This window comes from Dasypus novemcinctus, chromosome 14 (assembly GCF_030445035.2).
Source record: "Dasypus novemcinctus isolate mDasNov1 chromosome 14, mDasNov1.1.hap2, whole genome shotgun sequence".
Classification (NCBI taxonomy): domain Eukaryota; kingdom Metazoa; phylum Chordata; class Mammalia; order Cingulata; family Dasypodidae; genus Dasypus; species Dasypus novemcinctus.
Genome location: NC_080686.1, coordinates 64,380,465 through 64,403,705, shown reverse-complemented (window position 1 = coordinate 64,403,705; position 23,241 = coordinate 64,380,465). Strand labels below are relative to the sequence as shown.

General features: G+C 40.0%; 1 protein-coding gene and 1 long non-coding RNA gene across 11 annotated transcripts in view; one reads left to right on the top strand and one right to left on the bottom strand.

The window, feature by feature from the left end:
• Positions 1–20,937, bottom strand: part of GRHL2 (grainyhead like transcription factor 2) — a 162,651-nt gene extending 141,714 nt beyond the window's left edge. For 2 of the 10 annotated variants that reach the window (XM_004476413.5, XM_004476414.5), the window contains exon 1: positions 20,830–20,937. In XM_004476413.5, the coding sequence (XP_004476470.1) occupies positions 20,830–20,849 (20 nt within the window). In that variant the 5' untranslated portion in view covers positions 20,850–20,937. Of the gene's footprint in view, positions 1–728; positions 768–3,422; positions 3,549–19,590; positions 19,627–20,772 lie in introns of those variants that run through there. The other 8 variants (XM_023584068.2, XM_058275824.1, XM_023584074.2 and 5 more) reach the window with 7 other exon arrangements.
• The window catches only part of LOC139436418 (uncharacterized), a 53,755-nt gene continuing 51,371 nt past the window's right edge, over positions 20,858–23,241 (top strand). The window contains exons 1-2 of the long non-coding RNA XR_011645672.1: positions 20,858–20,971; positions 21,207–21,289. This is a non-coding gene — a long non-coding RNA (uncharacterized lncRNA). The remainder of the gene's footprint in view (positions 20,972–21,206; positions 21,290–23,241) is intronic.

The following is a 23,241-nucleotide window of genomic DNA, read 5'->3' as shown; positions in this document are numbered from 1 at the left end:
AGTTAAGCAGGGCCAAGGGAGGACCTTAATCCTTTTACTGGAGTCCTTTATAAATGGGATGAATATGGAAAGAGAGAGAAAGTTACAGAAGCGAGAAGCTGAAAGCAACAGAACCCAGAAGAGAAGGCAGAGAAAAGCAATTGCGACGTGTGCCTTGCCATGTGACAGAGGAGCCCAGGATCACCAGCAGCCAGCCTTTGTGGAGAAAGCATTACCTTGATGATCCCTTAATTCGGACATTTTTCTCAGCTTCACAACTTTAAAGCTTACTTCTAAAAAATTGATTTAAATATTAAAAGAGATGTTTTTATTTGTAAAAAAGCTGACAAAGTGGGATGAGTGGTTACACATACTCCAACCACATATGTTGTATGGGGTATTTGTGTGGGTATATACGGAGAGAGAGAGAGGAAGACAGGGGTGGGGAACAGACAAGGAAGAAGAGAAAAGGTAGAGGGGAAGAAGGAGAATGAAAATGCCAGGGAGGAAGAAGTAGATTAGGAGGGGTGGGAGGAAGAGGAGGGGAAGGAAGAAGAGATAGAGAAGAGGGGGAAGAGAAGAGAGGAAAAGGATGGGAGGGAGAGAGAGAAGATGAAGGGATGGGGGAGAGTAATGCCCACCCTCCCTCAATATCTGTCTGCCTAAGCATCTTCATAACAAGAAGTTACTACCTTACGAAGCTCTGCATCCCCCTAGTAGGAAGCTCTAATCCTCAGGAAAATGCTTACCTTGTGGAGGCCACTAGAGTGCACCTTGCAGATCTCCAGCTACAGAGAAAAAAGAGATTAAGGGCAATTGGCTGCTTTGGAGCTGAAGCCAGGCTTCCCAGGGACGACTCTCGGCCAATAATTCAATAGGACAGAGATTCCAAGGCAGGCCCTTCCTACCTTAGGAGGAAGAGGAGGCCAGGGACTGCTTTGGGTGGAGGACTCCCCAAGCTTTTGAAGAGGTATCCTTACCCTGCTCAGCAGACAGGATGCTACCACCCAGTCTCCCCTCCCTCTCTCCTACTTCACTCTGGGCAGACCTGCCTCACAGTTGGGGGCTCTCTCTGCCTTCTTTGGCTCCCTTCCTATTTTCCCTCATACCAACATTTCCCTTAATAAAATCCTTGCATGTTTAACCCCATCTTGGTTTCTGCTTCTTGGAGACCTAGACTAACACATGCACAAACTAAGCCAAAATTATATATATATTTTATGTAAACTGTGACAAAATCTTAATTTTTACCTATTGGTCCCAGTTCTATCTGCAGGAGTCACTGCATAACTCTATTGTGGCCCAAATTCATCTCATCAAGTAACCACAGAGCCAGTAAAAAGATGGCGGGGGGGGGGGGTGGTAAGGGTAAGGCTGGGGTGAAGGTGATGGCAGGAGAGACAAAATCTGATGAGAAAAGAGTAAGAAGATGTAACCACTGATTCAGGAGATCTGAAACTGATGATTTCCTGGACAATATAAATGCTGAAACTGGCCTCACTGAGAAAGCCAAAATAGCTAATGGAAGCATAGAAGTAATTAAAAGGTTAGTCAAGGACCTGTACTAGGCCCAGGCAACCTTCAAGGAATAAATAATCTCAACACTGTTCGAAATGTTGCAGAGCATAATAAAACATGGAAAGCTTCCCAACTCATTCTAATCAGCTAATATAACATGTATATCAAAATTCAACAAAGATAGCATACACCCACGTGCACACAGACACACACACACCAAAAATGAGAGAGCAGTGTCAGTTATGATAATGACAATAATGACACCTAACAGTTACTGTTTATCAAGTACCAGACTGTTTAAAAGGTTCTGTACCTAATCTTGACAAATACAAGAGAAAGATTTAAGTCTAAATATTGGAAAGAAGAAAAAAATAATTTGTAGACAACATAATTACATAATAGACAATTTGAGATGCAGTGAAAGAAAGATAATAAATGATAGATATGGGAAGCGGACTTGGCCCAATGGATAGGGCATCTGCCTACCACATGGGAGGTCCACGGTTCAAATCCTGGGCCTCCTTGCCCCGTGTGGAGCTGGCCCATGCGCAGTGCTGATGCGCACAAGGAGTGCCCTGCCACACAGGGGTGTCTCCCATGTAGGGGAGCCCCTCGTGCAAGAAGTGTGCCCCATAAGGAGAGCCGCCCAGCACGAAAGAAAGTGCAGCCTGCCCAAGAATGGCGCCGCACACACAGAGAGCTGACACAACAAGATGACTCAACAAAAAGAAACAGATTCCTGGTGCTGCTGATAAGGATAGAAGCAGTCACAGAAGAACACACAGCGAATGGACACGAGAGCTGACAACTATGTGGGGGGGAAGGGGAAAGAAATAAATAAAAAATAAATCTTAAAAAAAATAGTTTGAAAAAAATGATAGATATTGGAATAGAGGGATTCAGTTGGGTGGTCAAATATAAGATCAATAATATAAAATCAAGGGCTTTGCCAAAGCCCAGCATCATGCTTAATGGTGAAACCCAAAAAGCATTAGAAAAGGATATCCACCCTCACCCCTATTAGGAAGTATTAATTAATATTGTTCTGTGTGATGAGTTGATATAATTACAGATGAAAATGAAATAAAAGGTATAAAACTTGCAAGAGGTAAATACACATAATTTATACACAATAGGATAGCATGCCTAGAAAACCCAAGAGAAGCAACTATTACAAACAATAAAGCAATAAAGGGGCTGGACAAAAAATAAAATTTTTTAAAAATCAATACTTTTCCTATACAAAAACAACTAGCTAAAATATATAAGGGAAGGAAAAGCTCCACATAATATTGTACCAAAAAAATAACATACTTATGAATAAACTTGACCACATAAATGCAAGATTTATATGAAATAAAATTTTAAATGACATTGAGATACATCAGAGAAGATTTAAATATAGGGAGCAAGTACTTCCAGAAAGATGGCGAATTAGAAAGACATGTGACTCTCCTCCCCCAGAAAAATAGCTAGAGGGCAGGTAGAAACAACCTGGAAAAAATATTCTAGGGTTTAGGACACCAGGGGAAGACTGAACAGCACCCAGAAGAGAGAGGGGCACAGGAAAAAAAGCTCAGTGGAAAGACAGTGAGTAAAAGCTGCAGTTTGCAGCTGCCAGCCCCTTCCTCCACCCTGCGAGCAATCAATTTTGAATTCTCTCGCATTGGACTAGAAGCTACAGACAGAGGGGGCCCAGAGATCCACTTTCCCAAGAAATGGGAGAGAGAAAGACACAGCCTAAGTTGTTTCAGCTTTTGGCCCACAAATTTGGTCTGCTGTGACCCAGGAGCACTCCCAGGCTGGGAGTGGCCACTCCATTGTTTGCCTTGGAAGCCGGCAAGGGACCCAACCCTCTCAATCACCGTCCCTACTGACCAGGACTGGTTATTGAGGATGCAGAGGGGAGTGGAATTATTTCTTACCCAGGAAAAAAGAGACAGCTGCCAGCAAAAGTTGAAGAACAGCCTCTGAGAAAGTTTGAATTGCCAAGCTGTGAAAACCCTCCAGGCAGGAGCCTCTGTCACATTGCTGCAGTCTGGTCAGTTTTGAAGCAAACACACTCTGATCAGACTTTGAACTGAGAGGTCTACCAAAGATCACCATCTGCTGGTGGACAAAGGAAATGCCTGCAAGGAAATTTAAGTAAGTAAAAGACTTTTTTCAGCCTTTACAGACTCCCTCCTCAAGGCCTTGAAACTGGGTCTGCAATCCATTACTGGGTTCATGGTCCAGATTTGAGCAACTAATAGGGACAAATCTTAAAGGCTAGAACAGGTTGAACCAAGAATCAAAAATTGGCAGTAACACAGCCTTTTACCACTAAATCCCACAAAACAGAAAAACTGAGCACCAGAGTAAATGCAACATCATAATCAGATACCTAGACATCAGCAAGAAATTATAAGCCATACTAAGAAAATGGAAGAAATGGCCCAAGAAAAGGAGTATATCAAAGCTCCAGAAGAGACACAGGATTTGAGACAACTAATCAATGAGATTCACACAAATTTCCAAAATCATATTAATGAGTTGAAAGATAATATACCTAAAGAGATAAAGGACATCAAGAAGACACTAAGCAAGCACAGAGAAGAATTGGAAAACCTGAATAGAAAAATAACAGAGATCATGGGAATGAAAGATACAATAGGTAGGATCAAAAACACATTTGAGGCATACAACAGCAGTCTCAAAATGACAGAAGAAAGAATAAGGGATACAAAAGAGAAAACAGCTGAAATTGGAGAAAGGAACAGAGAAAGAAAAGAATGGAAAAAATTGAGCAGGAGCTCAGAGAGCTGAATGATAACACAAAGTGCAACAATGTAAGTGTCATGAGAGTACCAGAAGAAGAGAAGGGGAAAGGGGGAGAAGAATATTTGAGGAAATACTCTTTCCTCAAAAATTTCCCAACTCTCATGAAAGAAATGAATTTACACATACAAGAAGCACAGCATACCCCAATCAGAATAAATGCAAATAGACCTACTCCAACACAAATACTACTCAGAATGTCAAATGTCAAAGATAAAGACAAAATTCTGAGAGCAGCAAGGGAGAAAAAACCATCACATACAAGGGACACTCAGTGGGAAACGGACTTTGGCCCAGTGGTTAGGGCGTCCGTCTACCACATGGGAGGTCCGTGGTTCAAGCCCCGGGCCTCCTTGACCCGTGTGGAGCTGGCCCATGCGCAGTGCTGATGCGCGCAAGGAATGCCGCCGTGCCACACAGGGGTGTCCCCCGCGTAGGGGAGCCCCATGTGCAAGGAGTGCGCCCATAAGGAGAGCCGCCCAGCTCGAAGGAGAGAGCAGCCTGCCAAGGAATGGCGCCGCCCACACTTCCCGTGCCACTGATGACAACAGAAGCGGACAAAGAAACAAGACGCAGCAAATAGACACAGAGAACAGACAACCGGGGGAGGGAGGAATTAAATAAATAAATAAATCCTTAAAAAAAAAAAAAAAACGGGACACTCAGTAAGGCTTAGTGTAGATTTCTCATCAGAAACCATGAAGGTGAGAAGACTGGTATGATATAATTAGAATACTATACTAAAAGAGAAAAACTGCCAGTCGAAAATCCTTTATCCAGCAAAATTGTCTTTCAAACATGAAGGTGAGTTTAAAACATTCACAAATAAATAGAAACTAAGAGTGTTTGTAAAAAGAATCTGCCTTTGCAGGAAGTATTAAAGGGAGTCCTACAACCTAAAAGAAAAAAGACAGGAGCAATAAACTTGGAGAAGAGTGTAGAAGGCAACAATAGCAGAAAGGATAATCAAAAGAGTAAAACAGATGAAAATAATATATGACATATGAAAACTGTAATAACCTAAATGTCTATTAAAATTAATTTGTGGTGTATTTATTCTATGGAATATTGTGCAACCATAAAAATATCTGAGGGGGTTCTATATTATTGACACAGAACGATCAAAATCATAGAATAACATGCACAAAATCATTTATATAAAAAACAAGAAAAATGAAAGAAAAAAAAAAAAACCTTAAATTGATGTATATACGTCATGTTAAACCTAAGAAAACATCTGGAAAGATACTGACCAAACTGTTAAAATTCTAAATTTACTTGTGTAACAAAATATGTATTTTTAATGATTGTGGATGTTTAACCCAGTGAATTCTACTTGTAGAAATTTATCCTAAGAAATTCTCTAAAAGTCTTGAAAGACCTTATGTCCAAGGATTTTTATAAAGTTATGATTTATAATAGTGAAAAAAAATTGTACAACCTACATGTAATCTAAATGTAAATAACAAAAAATCAACAGCATACAGTTACAGCTTTGTGGCCCTTAAAATATTTAGAAAAAAATTTCTAAGACATGGACAAATGCTTATATTGTACAGTTAGGCTGGAAAAAGATAAAAATATACAATATGACCAATTACTTAAAGATAGGTTCATGTAGGAAAGTCATTATCTGTAGCTTGCAAACAGTAGACCTCCTAATCAAGTATAATCCTTAAATTACAGCTTCATGAACATTTAAAGAAAAAAAAAACAAACAGAAACTGTAGCATCGATTGCATGAAATCCTAGGTAATCTAAAAATGTATTTAAAATATTGAATTCAACCTTCTACTGGAATGAAAAATTTGCCCTTATTCAGTAGCCAAACTAAGCTGAATTTTTCTTTTCATGCCCGCTCTGTTAAATCGGGGGTGGGGGAGGAGGGGGAGGAAATATATATATATTTATATTTATATATCCAAAAGAAACTGAAGAAAACTGCCTCAATAATTCACAGACCAGATAACTAGTTCCTGATCAATGCAGCTGACTGTAATGTCACCAACACTTTTAAAATAAATTCCTAATTGCCCTAAATGTTTTAATGTTGTATCTGTTCAAAAAAGTATCTATCCATTACTTCTGTTAATTGCCAGTTTTGACAGATGTTACCTTTAACACTACAAGCAACAGGCATATGACAGAGAACACATTTTCACTACTAGCTTTAGCAGAATTTTTTATATATAAAGTTTAATCACAGAGTGCTAAAGATTTATCTTTGAAAAAAATGATTCCATTTTAAATAGCTCTCCTGTTTAGATAAACAGCAAAAGTGGTGTTTCTTAACCACTAATAATAGGTAAAAAAAAAAAAAAAAAAAGTGAAAGGATTTAAGTCTGACCAAACCTGAGGAATGAAAAATAATGGCAGTTCTTTTCAAATCAAAATAAAGCAGAAAATGTAAAGACTGCCTCCACTTTTCCCACAACTAATTATTTGAAGAATGGAAGGTAAATATGCAATTGTTTTTTTCTAATTACGTTCTTAGTTTCATCTTTGTGGTCTCAGCACCTAGCACGGTACCCTATATCGTACTTAGCCACAGGCACTTGATAAAATATATTATGAAATGGATGTATGTGGTGACCAGGTACTTATTGTTTGGATGCATTCACCCTGGCCTCATTAATTATCAGCCTGTTTGGAGAAATGGAGTTCCCATCTCTTGATTAAGTTCTCTCAGACTGTGATCTTTGATTAGGGAACTAGAATTTTTATAGTAGTCAGCGTTTCATTGGCAACAGATGGGAGCTTGAATTAGGGTTCTCAGATCCAGTGACTCTGATGACAATGACTCCCAAAGACACTGAGCTCTGAGAAGAGGTCATGGCTACCACTTTGCTAATAAGTTCTTTTTACAAATAGTAAAACTCTACAAAATCCCAAAAAGAGTTTTTAAGATACCAAAATACAATAGAAAAAAACATAAAGCTCTTTTGAGAGATATAAAATAAAATTTGAGTAAACAGAAAAGCAAGTCAAAACAAGTTAGGCTTTTTATCCTACTATCAAACTGGCAAAGACTAAAAAAACGATAGCAAGCACTGTTGGGGAAGGAATGTGGAATCCAACTCTCTCAGACACAATGTTAGTGGGAGTGTTAATTAGAAGAAAATATCTGGATGGCAATTTGGGAATATGAATCAAACATCTCTAAAAAGTGCATACCTTTTTAAAAAAAGTACATACCTTTTAATGAGGAAATTCTACTCACTGGACTATATCTCAAGAAAATAACAAAGGCATGTACAAAGATTTAGCTAAAAGAGTAATCATTGAAATACTTTAATAGTAAAAAAAAAGCAGAAAAAATATAAATGTTCAACAGTAGAGAACGAGTTCAATTAATTCAGCTATTAATATTTCCATTCAGTATAAAATGATGAGGCCAATAAAAACATTTATTGCTGTGGGAAGATATCTGTGATAAATATTAAATAAAAATAAGTTACTTAACAAACATTATGTAAATCACTATCTCATCTCTGTGTAGGTAGTATATTTGTATGTACATGCACAGAAAAGAGACTAAAGATATAGATGTCAAAATATTCAGTGTTTATCTGAGTTAGATTTTTGAGGATTATTTTAATTTCTAATGTTTTTACAATGAAGTATGAAATGATTTAACCACCTTTTAAAAAGGGCCTTTCAAATAACCCTAAAAATCAGACTAAAATAAAGAAAAATTTTTTAATTATTTAAAAATTGCTTTAATTCATAGGATGATCTCAAACTTTCCACCTTTGAAATCAGTGAAAGTACTCATATGTCCAAAAGAACAATATGTTAGAGACTTAAAAATTAAAAGTTCTAAGCATTTTTAAAATCAGGAAATTAAAAGATACATGACAGATTGGTGAAATGATAGAATTTTGACAAAGGGGTTAATAATCTTAAATGTGTAAAAAGCTTTCACAAATCAGTAATAAATTTATCAGCATCCCAGTTTTTTAAAATGAGTTAAAAGTAAGAACAGGCCACTGTTAACCCACATGGTACACCTGTACAGATGTTGGAAGGCCCCGTTCTTGCCAGAGGGAAGCGCAGCTGGATCTCATCTCCACATACCCCCTCAAGCCAAGTGCCTCATCCAGGGCACAGCAAAACCTTATGTGGTAGCCAGGACAAGAACAAGATCTTCCCTTTTTAAAAAATGCAAATTAACAATAAACATGAGAAAATGACTTCATTAATTTTCAATGTGCTGCAAATTAAAACAAAAACAAACTATCTTTAGCCTTTCAAATTGACACAAGAATTATAATTCTCATTTACTGGTGAGATGATGTGAGGATATTGTCAAATACTATTGGAAGAAAAGTTGTTACAATCTTTCTATAATTCATTTTCAAATTATGTATAAAGAACCTAAAAATATTTTGCCTTTGGCTCTTATACTTCCAAAAACCTACCCTAGAAGAATAACCAGGGATGCAAAGATTTATATATAAACAGGATTTATAATAATAAAAATTCAAAACATCCTAAATATCAAAAAGAGTTGGTTTCGCCATTAAATGCTTTGTAGCTGTTTTAAAAATCATGTAGACAAACACAAATGGAATGGTAAAATGTGAATAATGTTGAATTAAATGGGAAAAGCAGAATGGCATGAGTAGGGTAAAGAAATGGGAGATCATAATTTATATATTATTTTATAACATACATTAATATATATGTACGTATTATAAATGTAAGAAAATAAAATGTTAACACAGTACTGTAATTATGCTTTTCCTTCTATATAATTTTCTATAGTTTCTTGTTTTTTCCTTTAGATCATGTCTTATTTTCATAATCAAAACGACTCCCCAAGAAATGCTTCTTAAAAAAGAAACACATGAACATACAAAACTATATTATGAAACAGTTGCAATAAAAGTATCCCTAACAGTGTAACATAGTGAAACTTCACATAAAATATGAGTATGGGTATATTGCAAACGTAAGACTGTTTTTACAAAATATAAATACTAATAAACTAGAGAGACAGAAACAGAATAGCAGTTTTGTACGGCAGAGGTACCACAGAAAAACCGAGAGGTGATGAGTTTTCTTGTTTATTTATTATTATTTTTATTGAAATAATGAAATGCTCTGATAATGATTGAAGTGATGAATGCACAGCTATGTGATTATGCCAAATACCGTTGACTGTACACTTTATTAATATGCATGAATAAAACTGATTTGTTTAAAAATAAGTATGTCTAGGCCATAGCATTGAAAACCATAGTGTAGGTCAATTAAAGCATTTGAGAAATGCTTCAAAACTGTGATTTACAAAATAATTCATCAAATATTCAATTCAATAAAAATCTCAGAATCATAAAAGAATTTTCTATTTCTTTCATGTTCCAGGAATATCTGGTACAATAACAACAACAATGAAATCTTAATGGTCCTGGAACTTCTGAAAACCATGTTTTCTTCCACCTCCCACTTCTGCTCCATTCTGTTCACCTGAGCAAGCATGTGTAGGTTGGCTGTAATGGAAAAACTTGCAACTTGTAATTAAATATGTCCTGGGTATTGATCACATAGGTATTTCATTGTGTCGGAAGGGTTAGGAAGGCAAAAAAAGCCTATGTCTTCTAACGGAGGAAGGAGAAGAGAAACACTACGTCTTCTACAGTAGCTCAGTTCAACTTCAAGATACAGTACTAGAAGTGATCAATGAACTGTGAGCCAAGGTGTGTGGACAAATTCAAAAAGTAAATTTGTTTGTGAATGGCTGAATATAATAGAAACCAACCTACCGAGTGTTAGCTAAACTTAAAAGATAAATGCAAGTTAGAAACACAACCCTAGTCCTTTCCTCAGGTCCCTTCCACAAGCCCTATAAGAACGTGTGCTTTTATTTAGATTTTTAAAGCCCAAATAGATAAAAGGTTTTGAAAAATGTTAAGATACAATATTTGAATCTGATTAATAAATGCACAATGAAAAGAAAAATAATGGGAAAGAGAGGGTGGGCAGATAGAAACAGGAGAGAAGAGTCGATTGCAAATATTGCTTTCAAAAACACAAGCAGAAAGTATACCCACTAGTTCCTGTTTCACAAACCGTTGGTTCACACAGCCACAGCTTGCTTTGGTTTTGCTCAAGTTTCGCAAAGGTTCATTTTCACCTCTTTTATTAACCCTCCTTTTTACTTCTAACATAATTTTGGCAACTTGAGTGATGCTGTGGGGCCAGTTTTTCCAACAGGTTCACATCATGTACATATGTACATTTTGTTCCCTGCTGTGGATGCTCCTTGGATATGGTGATAAGCAAATAATTTCACATTTGAGACAAAGCATCCAGTAAATCCAGTAAATCCAATGATGCAATCTAATATAGTTTAACTAACAGATCCAAGTTGGAGACTGGCATGATTTATGCACCAGCTTGTAGAAGCAGTTAGATGAGTCACACGCTCATCCCTCTGGGGAGAAGCAAGTCTATATTATGGAAAACATAAATTGTTATTTAAAACAATAAAACCTCAACCTTGCCTATAACTACTTTTTGTTTTGAAAGAAAGTCATATTCCAGGCTCTCCCTAACCCCTCAAAAGGATTAAATGCAATTGAATCCAACACTGATTCCTCCCCAAACTCACAGTTCCATCTCAGATGATAAGGAACCAGTCTTGCCTGCAGTGGATTTTTCCCCTAAGGGAAACTGTGTAGGTATCTTCAGCATGTGAGTGAAATACACTGAGTTTCATTCTCCAGCTTGAAGCGATAACGACTGTCGGAAAGTCTACACCTACAAGTTCTATTTTGAAAAATAACTGGATCTAATCATTGGACTTAACACATACGCAAACTCAAAGACAGGGTGAATGAGACACAAACCCAACAGATCTAAAGGCGAGAGCAGTGTGACGCAGGGGGCTTGAGATATTCCAGCAGCTCTGCACCCGCGCCTCTTAGAGAGAGGCAGGGGCTTCCACAGGGGATCCCACAAATTCTAGCCACAACAAGCCAGTCGCAGGCCTTACCATTTCATAAAGAGCATGTGCATGCCATGTTTCAACATCTCCAGGACAGAAGACTCTCTTTTTAAAAAACAACCTTGTAAATTTCTCCTTATTTACAAAAGCACCACAAGGAAAACACAGACAGGCATAAATAAGAGAAGAAAATTCCCATAACGTCTTTGCACTGAGAACAAACCATTATTAATTTTTCATGTCTTTTATTATTTGTACTTTATTTTCTGCCTAAACATTAATACAATACATTGTGAAAATTCTCTCGCTATTAACCATTTTTCCATAATGTGATTTATAATGTTTACATAGTGTTCTACCATCTCCGTGAACTATGATTTACCCTCTATCCTCTATAACCAGGCATTTAAGGTTGTTTTTTTTTTTTTTCACTTTTAAAAATAATGCTTTGGGGAGTGGATGTGGCTCAATGGTTGAGTGCTGGCTTCCCACATATGAGGTGCCAAATTCAAACCCCAGCCTCCATACCGCCAAAAATAAATACATAAATACATAAAACTTTAATTAATATTCTTGATTACTTCTTTATGATAATTTCTTACAACTAGAATTCTGATATCAATGGGTAGGCCCATTTTGATTGGTTTTGCTTTCCAGAAAGTTTGTAATAATTTGTAATCCTCTCACAATTGTATTTTACCCAAACCCAGTTTTCTTAGTCTTGGGCAATTTGATAGGGAAATTTGGAACACCTCTGTAATATAATTTGTACTTCTTGGATTATTACTGAAGCTAAATATTTTCCATTTTTATTAGCTATTGTGAATTGTCTAGTGATGTTCTTTGACCATCAATATTTCTACCAGGGCATTTTCCCTTTTTGAAATGTTTTTTAAAACGTGTAAGATATACATATTTTTTAAAGTAGACACCAGACTCCATAGAAACAAAGGGAAAAAATCACAGTCTAGAGAGGAAGCACAAATGTACTTACAGGGTTTTGTAACCTAATCAAAATTCCTCCAATATGAGAACTTTCCAGTCTATTTTGTCCTGATCCTAGTACTGACTTCAGAAAAAAATGGACTTCAGACACTTTTAAGTCCTAACACAACAGGATCTCAGAGAAGATTTAATTCCTGTCCTAAATGAATGATTGTGTGTACCCCTAATTGAATTGAAATAAAACTGAAGATGCTAGTCTTATCCTTATATTTAATAACTTTTCTGCGTATTTACTAAATTGCTGGCATAATAATAGTGTATGACTTGTTTTATTTCCAGGAAGGAGGAAGGAAATGAAGAAGGAAGAATAGAGGGGAAGAAGGAGAAGAGAAAAAAGAGATGGAGGAAAAGAGAAAAACAAAGGAGGAAGAGAAAGAGAGCCTTTCACTTGTATAAGATTTTTTACTTATTCATTGTTCTATCCTTTCTGACATTGCCTCACTCTCACTCCAGGAGCCTGCCAGAGTAGACCACTTTCTAGACTCTCTTTGGAAAAGGAGTTCTGAGTATATGCCAGCCTGATTTATCTGGTTTTCTTTCTTGCACCCTATCTGCCAGCCCAGCAAGGCTCTGCAGACTCCTCTAGTTAAATCACTGATTTCCCTGCCTTGTTGCCTTTCTGAATTCCATGTGGACCCTATGATCTCCCATGAACAACTGCCAGAGTCTGTCTCTTTGTCATCTTAGACCCCCCTCAGTCAGCTTTTATTTGGTAAAGAGGGTGAGGGAAGAGTGGGAGTAATGCCCAACCCTCCTGTGAGCTGCTATCAGGCCAGACCTCTCTGGAGGGAGAAAATGAGACTCCCAGAAAGTTAGAGCAGATGATTTAGTTCAACTTCATTTTACAGATGAAAAGAAATTAAAAGAGTCCACTGATCTTATGTTAATTATTTTATTGATGATGCAGGAAAGAGGCAAAAGCTACCTTTGTTCCTTGCTCTTTTGAACAGTTAGCTCCAAGAAGTCCAGAAAGCAGTTATTTCTGGGTGCTCACTGAACTGAGAACTGCGAACAGTGATCTGGGGTGAGTGTGGGAAGGAGAGTCCACCTTAACTCACAGTATACAGTCAGAATCTTACACAGGTATTTCAGAGACTCATTTTCACACTGTAAGAAATAAATAAGCAATACCTGCCCTGCCCTGCTCCCAACTTCCCTGCTAAAAAGAAAGCATTACTTTTTTTCAAACTTTTCAACTCATACTTACAACCCTGACATGGAACACGCAGGAAGCAATGTAAGGCACTTTCCCCCTCAAGCCACACTCACAGCTCCAAATCCTAAACGTGGTTAGTCACACTCCCTAGACGATCTCTAAAGCACGTCCTAACTCTAGGATTCTAGACTCCAGGTGAAAATCAGAACAAAATCCCCATGAGGTCAAATAGCCACATGCTGCCCCACCCCATGTCCGAGGGCTCTGTCCTACGGGAAAAACGCTGGTACCGCAACAGTGGCTACTGCCCAGTTCTTCCTGCTCTCTCCATTTCCTTTCTCTATTCCTTCTTCCTTCCTTCACATCAACATTTCCCCCTTTTCTAAGGCACCCATCTGAATTCAGGGACCTTGAAACCAAGAGACTATGGCACCTCAGGATTTTCGTGACACTTTCTGAAAATGGGCTTCAGATTAAAGGAATCAACAAGCAAATCTTGCCTTCCTTCTCTGCTCCAGAGGGTGTTTGCATTCACACTTGTAAAGGAAGCATTTCCTTTGGCGTGAATTTGAAGTCAGATCACTTTAAAAGTGCTCCCCACAAGATTCATTGCCATATTCATTACAAAGTAAAATGGGGCACTTCATACACCACAGGCAGCGATTGCTTTCCACTGAATGCCCATTCATATGCACAATCTCCATAACCCTGACTCATTTTCAAAATACACCTTGAAATCTGTGAAATATACCAGCTTTTCAAGAATTCCGAAATGTGTATTTGGTTGGTATTGTGTACAGCAATTCAAAATGTGCCGCTTTTATAAACATTACTTTAATCCCTCAACTCACCAAAACACATCAAGTTAAAATATTTAACTCTCTCCCAATATAAATGGGGGTGGGAGTGGGGGGAAATCCCCAAAGAAAGGCTTTTTTGCTTCTATTCCACTTAACCTTTTACAATCCAGTCCTTTTTACCATTTACCATCAAAATGAGCATAAAATGTAATTTCAATTTCCTGTGATGAAAAAAAATAATGACCAAACTGAACTTCTCTAAGAGGTGGAAACCTGCAGGCCAGATGGAGGAATAGGTGAGTCTGAATTTTGGAGGCCTACGTTTCAAGACCTGCGAAGTTGTCTGAGGGACTCCTAGGTACATGTTATTGTTACTAAGCAACTCACTATCCTTCTGGGCCAAAGCAAAAATTCCTGTTGAGCCTGTCGCTGCTCGCTAAGGAATTCTTCCAGGACAAGTTTGCCAAACCATTCACTACCCTGTTTAGCTTGGGCCTCGCTTTTATAATTGAGCCTGAGTCCCTGAATTCCTCTTGAGAAGGAAAAGAGTGTCAGCATCCCAGTGAGAATGCCATAGATCATGAGTGAGGACTCTGACTAATTTAGGATAAGGCTTTCCTTATACTGAGAAGAACTAGAAAATTAAATTTTTTCCAAGCTTAAACTTAATTGGCTTAAATTAGATAGGGCAACAGCGTCTATAGCCACCATCTTTACTACCAGTCCGGGTAACAAGGATGGGCTGCTGATGCTGTACATGCCAGAAGAATGAAGCAAAGTTCATCTACTAAAGCAACACCTAAAATCAGATGATCATTTATCACTATTCATATAAACTGTACAAGTAACAATTCCAACCAAGCAATGAGAGGAAGAAAAATTAGGAAAAAACAGAGCAAGTTGGAAAGGAAGGGAAGGAGGAAGGAGGAAGGAGAAAAAATGTTAGTTCCAACTAGGGAAGGTGTGAGGGATAGGAATAAAATACTATTTAACCAAACTGTTCATTTTTTAACAAGAAATGGATGCCTAATTAAACCAAAGTCATGACAAGAAACTGGAGCACTTGCCTGAATTATCTAAGGTTTTTTTAAAAAGTAAAATTTAAAACCTAACGTTAAAAAAAAAGTTTAAATGATCTACAGATTTCAAACAAACACTTCTTGGGACTGTTGGGTGTTGTTATATAAATGTTTGTTTGTTTGTTTGACTTACAAGGCTACTTGCCTAAATTCTCCTTTTCAGTTTACAGTCTAATAGAAATTGCTAGCTATAGCTCTCCTGTCAACTGCTCCAAGCACTTCTAATCCTACATAATGCAGATGGTACTTGGCTTGGTCTCTGCAGTCAGTTTAAAACAGGACCTAATTACTGGCCAAGAGAAAGCCTAGGACCATCTTATCAGGATAATCCTGAAAGCTACCATTAGCCCTAGAAATGAAACTGCAACCATCGTACCATAAAATCATTTCACCAGCGCGACCAACATCAGATTGGAACTCTGACTCTGTAGTACAAAATGGAATCTAAATTCAATGAAATGGCAGTCTCCAAAAAAAATGAACAGCAATTTTAGGTAATAACGTAAAAGGGTAGGAAAATAAAGTTGGCCTTCTAATTCCAACCAGCCTAGTGAATGGGATCCTGCCTGAAACCTAAGCTTGACCCTACTGGCCTGACGGAGGCCCACGTGAGTGACATCACTCCAAATCAGATGTCTAGCAGCCCTGGAAACATAGGACCTGTCAAAACGACCCTCTTCTTCCAGAAAGGGCAGTTCAGCAAAACAATGGAAGCAAACAATCTTAAGAAAAGGCCTAAGAATTCTTATACCCTAGTTAAAGTTTTATCAGAAACTACTCATCCAGAGTTGGCATAACATAAAATAAAACCCCACAGGTTTCATTTCATTTACACACTGAATATGTACTGGAAAATTTGCATATAAAATAATTTCATTTTGTTAAGTAATATTAAATACTCATTTAAACAGTGTTTTCCTTATCACCCATCATAAAAACTGTACCTGGGGCATTGTTTAAATGCATATTCCCTGGCCCCTCTCCTGGAGAATCTGATTCAATAGCTCTGGGGTGGGGCCCAGGGATCTGTGGTTTTACCGAGTGCCTCAGGTAGTATTTTTTTATCAGACAAGTTTGATCCTGTAGTGATTCCTATCGTTCCTATTATGATGCACATTTTTTATATTACTCCTTATTTTCATGTTGTCTAACATTGTTATTTTTTAGGTAGGTTTACTTCACCTATATATTAACTTTCTTTATTGAATATAGGAAACTAATCAAAACATACTATAGCCAGGTTCCCTCTTCCAGACATAGTGGACAAGTCAGTGTTATCTGAGGGACACAAATTGGGAGAAATTAAAGGACAAGAGGAAAGCAGTAAAGACAAGCTTTATTTTGCACATGGCTAATGTTAAGGGGTTGAGATAGTTGCTGAAGGGCCGCAGATTAAGAGTTTTAGGGAAGTAGAAATGACAGAGCAGACACCATCTGCACTTGGTCCCTCTTCTTTAATTCTAATTCTCAGGGAGCATCTAGTATGCATGAACAGTTGATCTTCATTTCTAAATTAAGGATAGTGCATGACTTAATCCATTAGAGGGAAGAGAACCGGAACCCTAAGCATTAAACTGTGATATAAAGAGAAATAGGACTAGTGTTACTAGCTGGTCCCTTAATTACTCACTTACTACCTCTTGACTGCCAAGACCATTTACAAGTATAATATTGTCTATTTTTAAATATGCAAATGTCTGGACTATTAAGTAGAGAATGAATTTGTCAGTTTACTTGATGGTACCATTATCGTTCTAACTCTCTGATTCAGCCACACTGGCCTTTTTCCTGCTTCTAGAACATACTAATCTTTGTACTTCCTCTTCTATCTGCCTGGAACATTCTTACCCCAGGTATCTGCCCCTACTTCCTTTAGGTCCCCACTCAAAGGTCATCTCATCAGAGAGGCATTCTAACTACCTTATATAAAATAGTTCCCCCATTACTCTCAATCCCCAGAGCCTGCTTTTCTATCCTTCATATCACATATCACCGTCTAGCTTATATATTTACATTTGATTTACTTATATCCCTCCACACACACTAAACTGTAAGCTCCATGAGGCAAAGAAGTTTGTTCTATTTGCTAGAGTATCTCAATGCCCAGTATACAGTGATATTCAAAATGTGTTTGTTGCATGAATGGGTATATTTTGTGGCTTGAGGGAAAAGGGAAGGGATGATGACTTCTTAATACTTGCAATCTTAGAAGTTATTTTGTATAACCACATGGAAACAAATATATACATCTCTAAAACAAGAGTAGAAGAGTAGAAACCTTGTTTGTATAGTGATCCCATCATTTGAATGGTTATTCACATGAGATACCTATAAGGCTCAGCATTTTTGGTTTCCACTCTAGAATGGCAGGATTCCTTAAGACAAAACACATAGTATGACTAAAAGTAATTTTATGAGGCAGAACTGGAATGGGGGAAGAGAAGGAAGGGTTTGGTATGCCATGATCTGGTAAATGCACTGTTGTATTTCCTTTGTAACCTTTAGGTGCTTACCAGATATTGCCTTAATTAGAATTGTCTGTTCATGTCTTACCTTCCACTATAATTGTAAGCCCCTAAACCATATGGTTCAACTTATCCAACTTTATAGTGTCCTATAATGTCTATTGAAATGTATTACAAATAGTAGATATTTAAAAAAGTTTATATATACTCGTGCACACACGCTGAATATATTTTATGTGTTTTGGCAATAAATTAAGCGTCTCTTAATCTATCGTTTTCTTGCCAGAATTAATACACATGCTTGTTGACAAAGATAGTGAATCTCCATAAAATTTAAGATGGTGAGCAGAGAATTAAAAAAAAAAAAATGTACAAAGACAAAATGTCCTAAGAATACTTTGTTTTAATTAGAGATAGTATCAATATTGTAGAACATAAAAACAGAACGTTTCAATCCAAAAAGTCCATAAGCATTAAAAAAAAAAGATGATGCTACTTCAGTCAAGACTTGCTGACTGAAAATACCCTTGTATGCTACCCAAAAGACTACCTAAACTTCAGTGGGCTTGCAGAAAAATCTCCTGTGTATTCTTTTAGGCTATTTCCAGAAAATACAGAAAGGCCTTTATTTAGGGAGGACTTAGAGGAGGCCGATTAACCTCACAAGCTAGGGCGAAGAAGCAGAGCAATGAACTCAAGTGCTCTTTTCCTTAGAGCCCCCACCCCACCAGATACACGACTGAATAAGCTTCAGGATCATAAAACCTGGACCTGCCCCTGAATATTAATGTGAAGTAAGCTAGGCCAGAATTGCAAGAATGATCCAAAAACCACTTCCTGATTTCAAGCACTTCTCGAAAGTCCGAGCTGAGAAAGACAAACCCCATCCCATGATGTGGTATTGTTACTTTTTACAATCCAGGAAACCATGACCAGAAAGAAGTTTTCATTAAATATTAAGTATCCATATTCCCAGAAAGTTATTACCCATAAAAATTAGGTAATGCACCGTAGTGCTACAAGATTGCTAATAGTTAAGAACTTAATTTCAATAGTAAATAAATTGACCTTACTAATGCTGAGTATAACTTGTTAAAAAACGATCCGCTTCTATTCTGAATTCTTTGAGTCATGGTGTATCACCGATAAAAATAAGCATTCAAACTAAATGTTAGTTGTGTGGTTAATTAAGGAATTACAGTAAGTCTTGTCCGATATTCACTAGATTTGCAACCATTTGTGAGCGACGATCAAAACAAACAGAAAACTGCTGTCCCGTATGCTTTGGGCTGCCGAACCTTTCAAACTCGGGTAATGTTCCCTAAAAGGCTACAAACAGAATTTGGGCTGGGGGCGAAGGGCTAGCCTCTTATTCACACACCCTTCCACTCCTCCCCTGCCCCTGCTCCTTTCCGCGTTGTAACACTAGCTCTTCTCTGCAGCACAAGGCTAACTTCGCCCTGGTAGGTGTTAACAGTTGTAGGCTTATTTTTCCCAGTATGAGAGCATGTGTTCTTAGACTCGCCTCCCCCACCAGAGGCATTACTTTTGAGTACGGTCCCTTCCTCCACCCCTCGACAGATCCGCTGGGCAGTCCTCCCTCTCCCTCCTTCTGGGTCTCTCAACTTGGGAGGGTCCCAGGCCGCTTCTCTAGAAGAGCCCGCGGCCTCGCGGCGCCCGGCCCTGGCCGAGGCGTAGACACCCTCTGGAAGGTCTCGTCGGGGTGGCCGCTACACCAGGGTGAAGTTACCAAGGAAATAAAAAAGGCGGCCCCTACGCACTTCCATTGGACACAGCCAGTTCCCAGCCCAGGACGCACCTGAGAGGAGGGGGAAGATAGAGTCGCCGCCGAATCCCAAGAAAGGCCGCGGGACCCACCTCCGGCTCCCTCCCGCTCCCGCCCTCGGCTCCACCTCCCCCTGCACGCACAAAGCCGTCCCGAGGGCTGGGCCGCCCGGACGCCACCGGACCCGGGTCCGGCGACCAGCGGCTCGACCTGAAGGCCACGCCGGCCACCGCTCCCCGGAGAGTCTAGAGTTCCCGTCGGGGATGGGCAGGACGCACTTCCCGGCACGCCCTTCCAGGCGCGGGAACCCGGGCCCCCGCCTTTCCACCCGAGAGCCCCCCGAGAAAGGCCGGCACGGCCCGCGCAGTCCTCCCCGCCACGCCCGAGGCGGCGGCCTTCAGCGTGGAGCGCCCGGGCCCGCCAGGCCTCGGAGACGCTTGGGGCTCCGAGGGGCGAGCACACGCCGTCGGGGCTCTGGGGTCTGTTCATAAGTCGTAGGCGCCCCCTTCGCTTCCCCTGCGAGGCGCGAACTCGGAGTCTCAAATCAGTTCCCCCCATTTCCGAAAGGCCCGTTCTCAGGGCACCTGCGTAAGACGGCCAAACAATAGGGCGCGGACGGCGGGTGACGGAGTCGGGGCGGGTAGGGGGGAATCGGCGCCAGGCGGTCCCCTGCGACCCCGGCCCCCCCCTCCCCGGCGCCCCACCCCCGTCGGGGGCGCACACCCGGGCGCGCCACACGCGCACCTCCTGCCCAAGTGCGGGAAGATGGCCGTTTCTGCTTCGGGATAAAAGCTCTTTGTTGCGCTCACACAAAAGCAGCCAAGACCCGCTTTTCTAGCAGGCGGTTTGGACAAATCGAAGAAACTCCGCTGAACTTCCAAAGGGCCCAAGAAGCCTGAAGCGGAGGGAGCAACCAAAAGGAAGGAGCGAGAATAGCAGGCCTCCCCCCGCCCCGCAATCTACCACGACCTCTGTCAATATTCAAGTGTTTGTTCGGGGAGACGGGAACCGGGATCATTTGGGAGGGAAGGAGGAAAGAGAACTACTTCTACTATCCAGGCCCAAAGGAGGTATTAGACGTTCACATTCTTGTAGGCTGTCTCCCCTTGATCAGGGTAGAAACATAAATTTCCGAAAGAGTCTGGATACACCAAAAAGAAAGAAAAAAAAAATACTAACAATAACAACTTAAAAAAAAAAAAAAACATAACAAACCAGTTGCCATCAGCCCAAAGTGGTAGTAGCAGCAGCCGGCGCGTGTGATCCACTTACTTGTCCGACTCTTGTGACATGTTTGATCCAATGAACTCGCTCCCCTTTTCCTGGAGCCTCAGCCTCTGGTGAAACTGGACTTTCAAGTCTGTGCAGGTGAAGGTGTGTGCGAGCGCCCGAGATGGCAGAACAAGAGCTACAGGTAATTCTGCTTTTCCGTCCCCCCTCACCACTCTCGTTCACTCGCGCGCTCGCGCCCTCGCCTAGCCGGAAAGGTGGGATGGGGGGGCCCCTCACATGGGGCCCGAGCTCGGAGGCGGCGGGGCGGCGCGGAGTTCCTCCTGGATCGTGGCAATGGGCAGACACAGAGCAGAAAGTGGCGGACTTGGGCAGCCACAGGTAACTTTCTCGCAAGGAGCTGAATTCTTTCACTAAAGGGTACAAGCCTGAGGGACGAGCTGCGCGGTGATTGGCTACGGGACTCCCTCAGGTGAGCTGCCATTGGCAGAGGCGCACTCAGGTAAGGCCCTTCTCTAAGTGCAGGTAACTCACTCCGAAGTTTACCTGAGTGGTGCGGAGGCACGCTTGCAGCTTTGCGGTGGCCTTTGGGAGCTGAGGGTCAGCGCTTCGAGTGGCTTTCAAGCTACGTTTCCCTTGTTCCCCGAGGCCCGAGTTGGGGGACGAGATTTGAGAGAGAGAAGGAAAGGGGGGGTGGGGGTGGGAAGCAACACCTGCAAACACTAGGGATTTGTGGGTCGAACGGAAGGACAAACAAGAACAGAACTCGGGACTAACGCGCAGCACACGCACAAGGCATTTTGCACTTACAGTAAGAGGACTGTTTGACAGGGGCAGAAGAGTATGGAACTCAATTTACTCTGTGCTCAGAGAAAAAGAAACAACAGAGATTACCGTGTCTGTAGCGTAATTGCATTAACACTTTCCATATCCCGGTGTGTAAACAATACCAGGTAGATTGCAGATTTACAGAAAGTTGAGCATCCTTTCCTGAGCTGGGCTGGAGGGAAGTGGCGTCGTTTTGATAGCGTGAGGAGATTCGGCTGAGTGGACATTCAGATGGCCCAGATGCACCTCTGCCAGCTCACCTGCGCAGTCGGGGATTCCAGAGCTGCCAACAAGCACCGAATCCCGTTCCATAAACTTGTTGTCGTTTGACGTTTCCAGGCAGACATCAACATTTACATTGTAATTTAATAGAAGCAGCTACTACACAGGTGCTTTATCCTTCCAGCCTAATTTGGTTGCTACGGAAACAATTCAGGATGAAACTTGACTTTTTTGTGGTTCTGTTTCTCCGTCTTGGGAACAACAGAATTAGCAGATGTATAGTTTATAATTGCTACTACCAAAAAGCAAAGTATTTGTGGAAGTTCTAACAGGAATCTACCCCACATATATGGATTATGGAAATAAATAAGGAGGACATGGAAAGCTTGCCATATTTTTATTTCCAGTTAAAACTAGTAAGCTGCCTACATCGATATAATTTCTATTTTAATCTTTATGAATCAGATATTTCCAGAAAATTACATTATAAGGCTTAAGATTTGGTTGTCCCATCTTTTCATTCTCAGTAAATGATTTTCAAAATATTTACTTTTAAATATAATAGAAGCACATACAAACCTACTTTTTAAAGATAATACAGTATTTTAAGATAATATAGTACCCACCCCTCCCCTACCTTCCCAAGCTCCTTTCTGGAGGCAACCACGTTCCGTTTTTAGGTGTTTCTTCTGTCTTTTACCTTCCTGTTTCTAAATAATTTATACCACTATCTCTTGATTTATCAGTTTCAGATATTGTGTTTTGACCTCCTGTTACCTTACATTTAGCTCTTTCACACCCTGCCCAACTTCCCTTTCTTACATTCTTCCAACATATCTCTTTCACAGTGTAGGCATAGTGAGTAATCAATAACTGTGTAACTGTGGGTCTCGCAGAGTCAACTGGTGTACTATGGTTTTTTCCTTTCTTAAAAAACACTTTACCTCTTTACTTAGTTTATTATGCCCCTATTCTGATATTTTTTCTGCAGCTGAGCTATCAAATGACTACCTGATTTATGTTTCAAGTGATCACTTTCCTTTTTTCCTGGAAACATCCCTCCAAAGTCTGTTGTCCTGCACCAATGGAGAACTGCTGTTCTCTGAACCTACTGCTCAGTTGTCACCCTGGGACATTCCTTCATCTCCAGGGTGAGACACACCCTCCACTCCAAATTTCTGGGTTCAGTAACTTTTTTCTTGGTTTATTGCCTCATTTTTTCACAACACATGCTAGTAACAGTCCACGAAAGTGTACACAGAAGATAAAACTTTTTGAGTCCTTACGTATTTGAGAAATGTCTTTATTCAACCTTTTTTTTTTTTTTTTTTTTTTTCAGGTACAAGGGCCAGGGATTGAACCTGGGACCTTATAAGTGGGAAGCCAGCACTCAACCACTGAGCT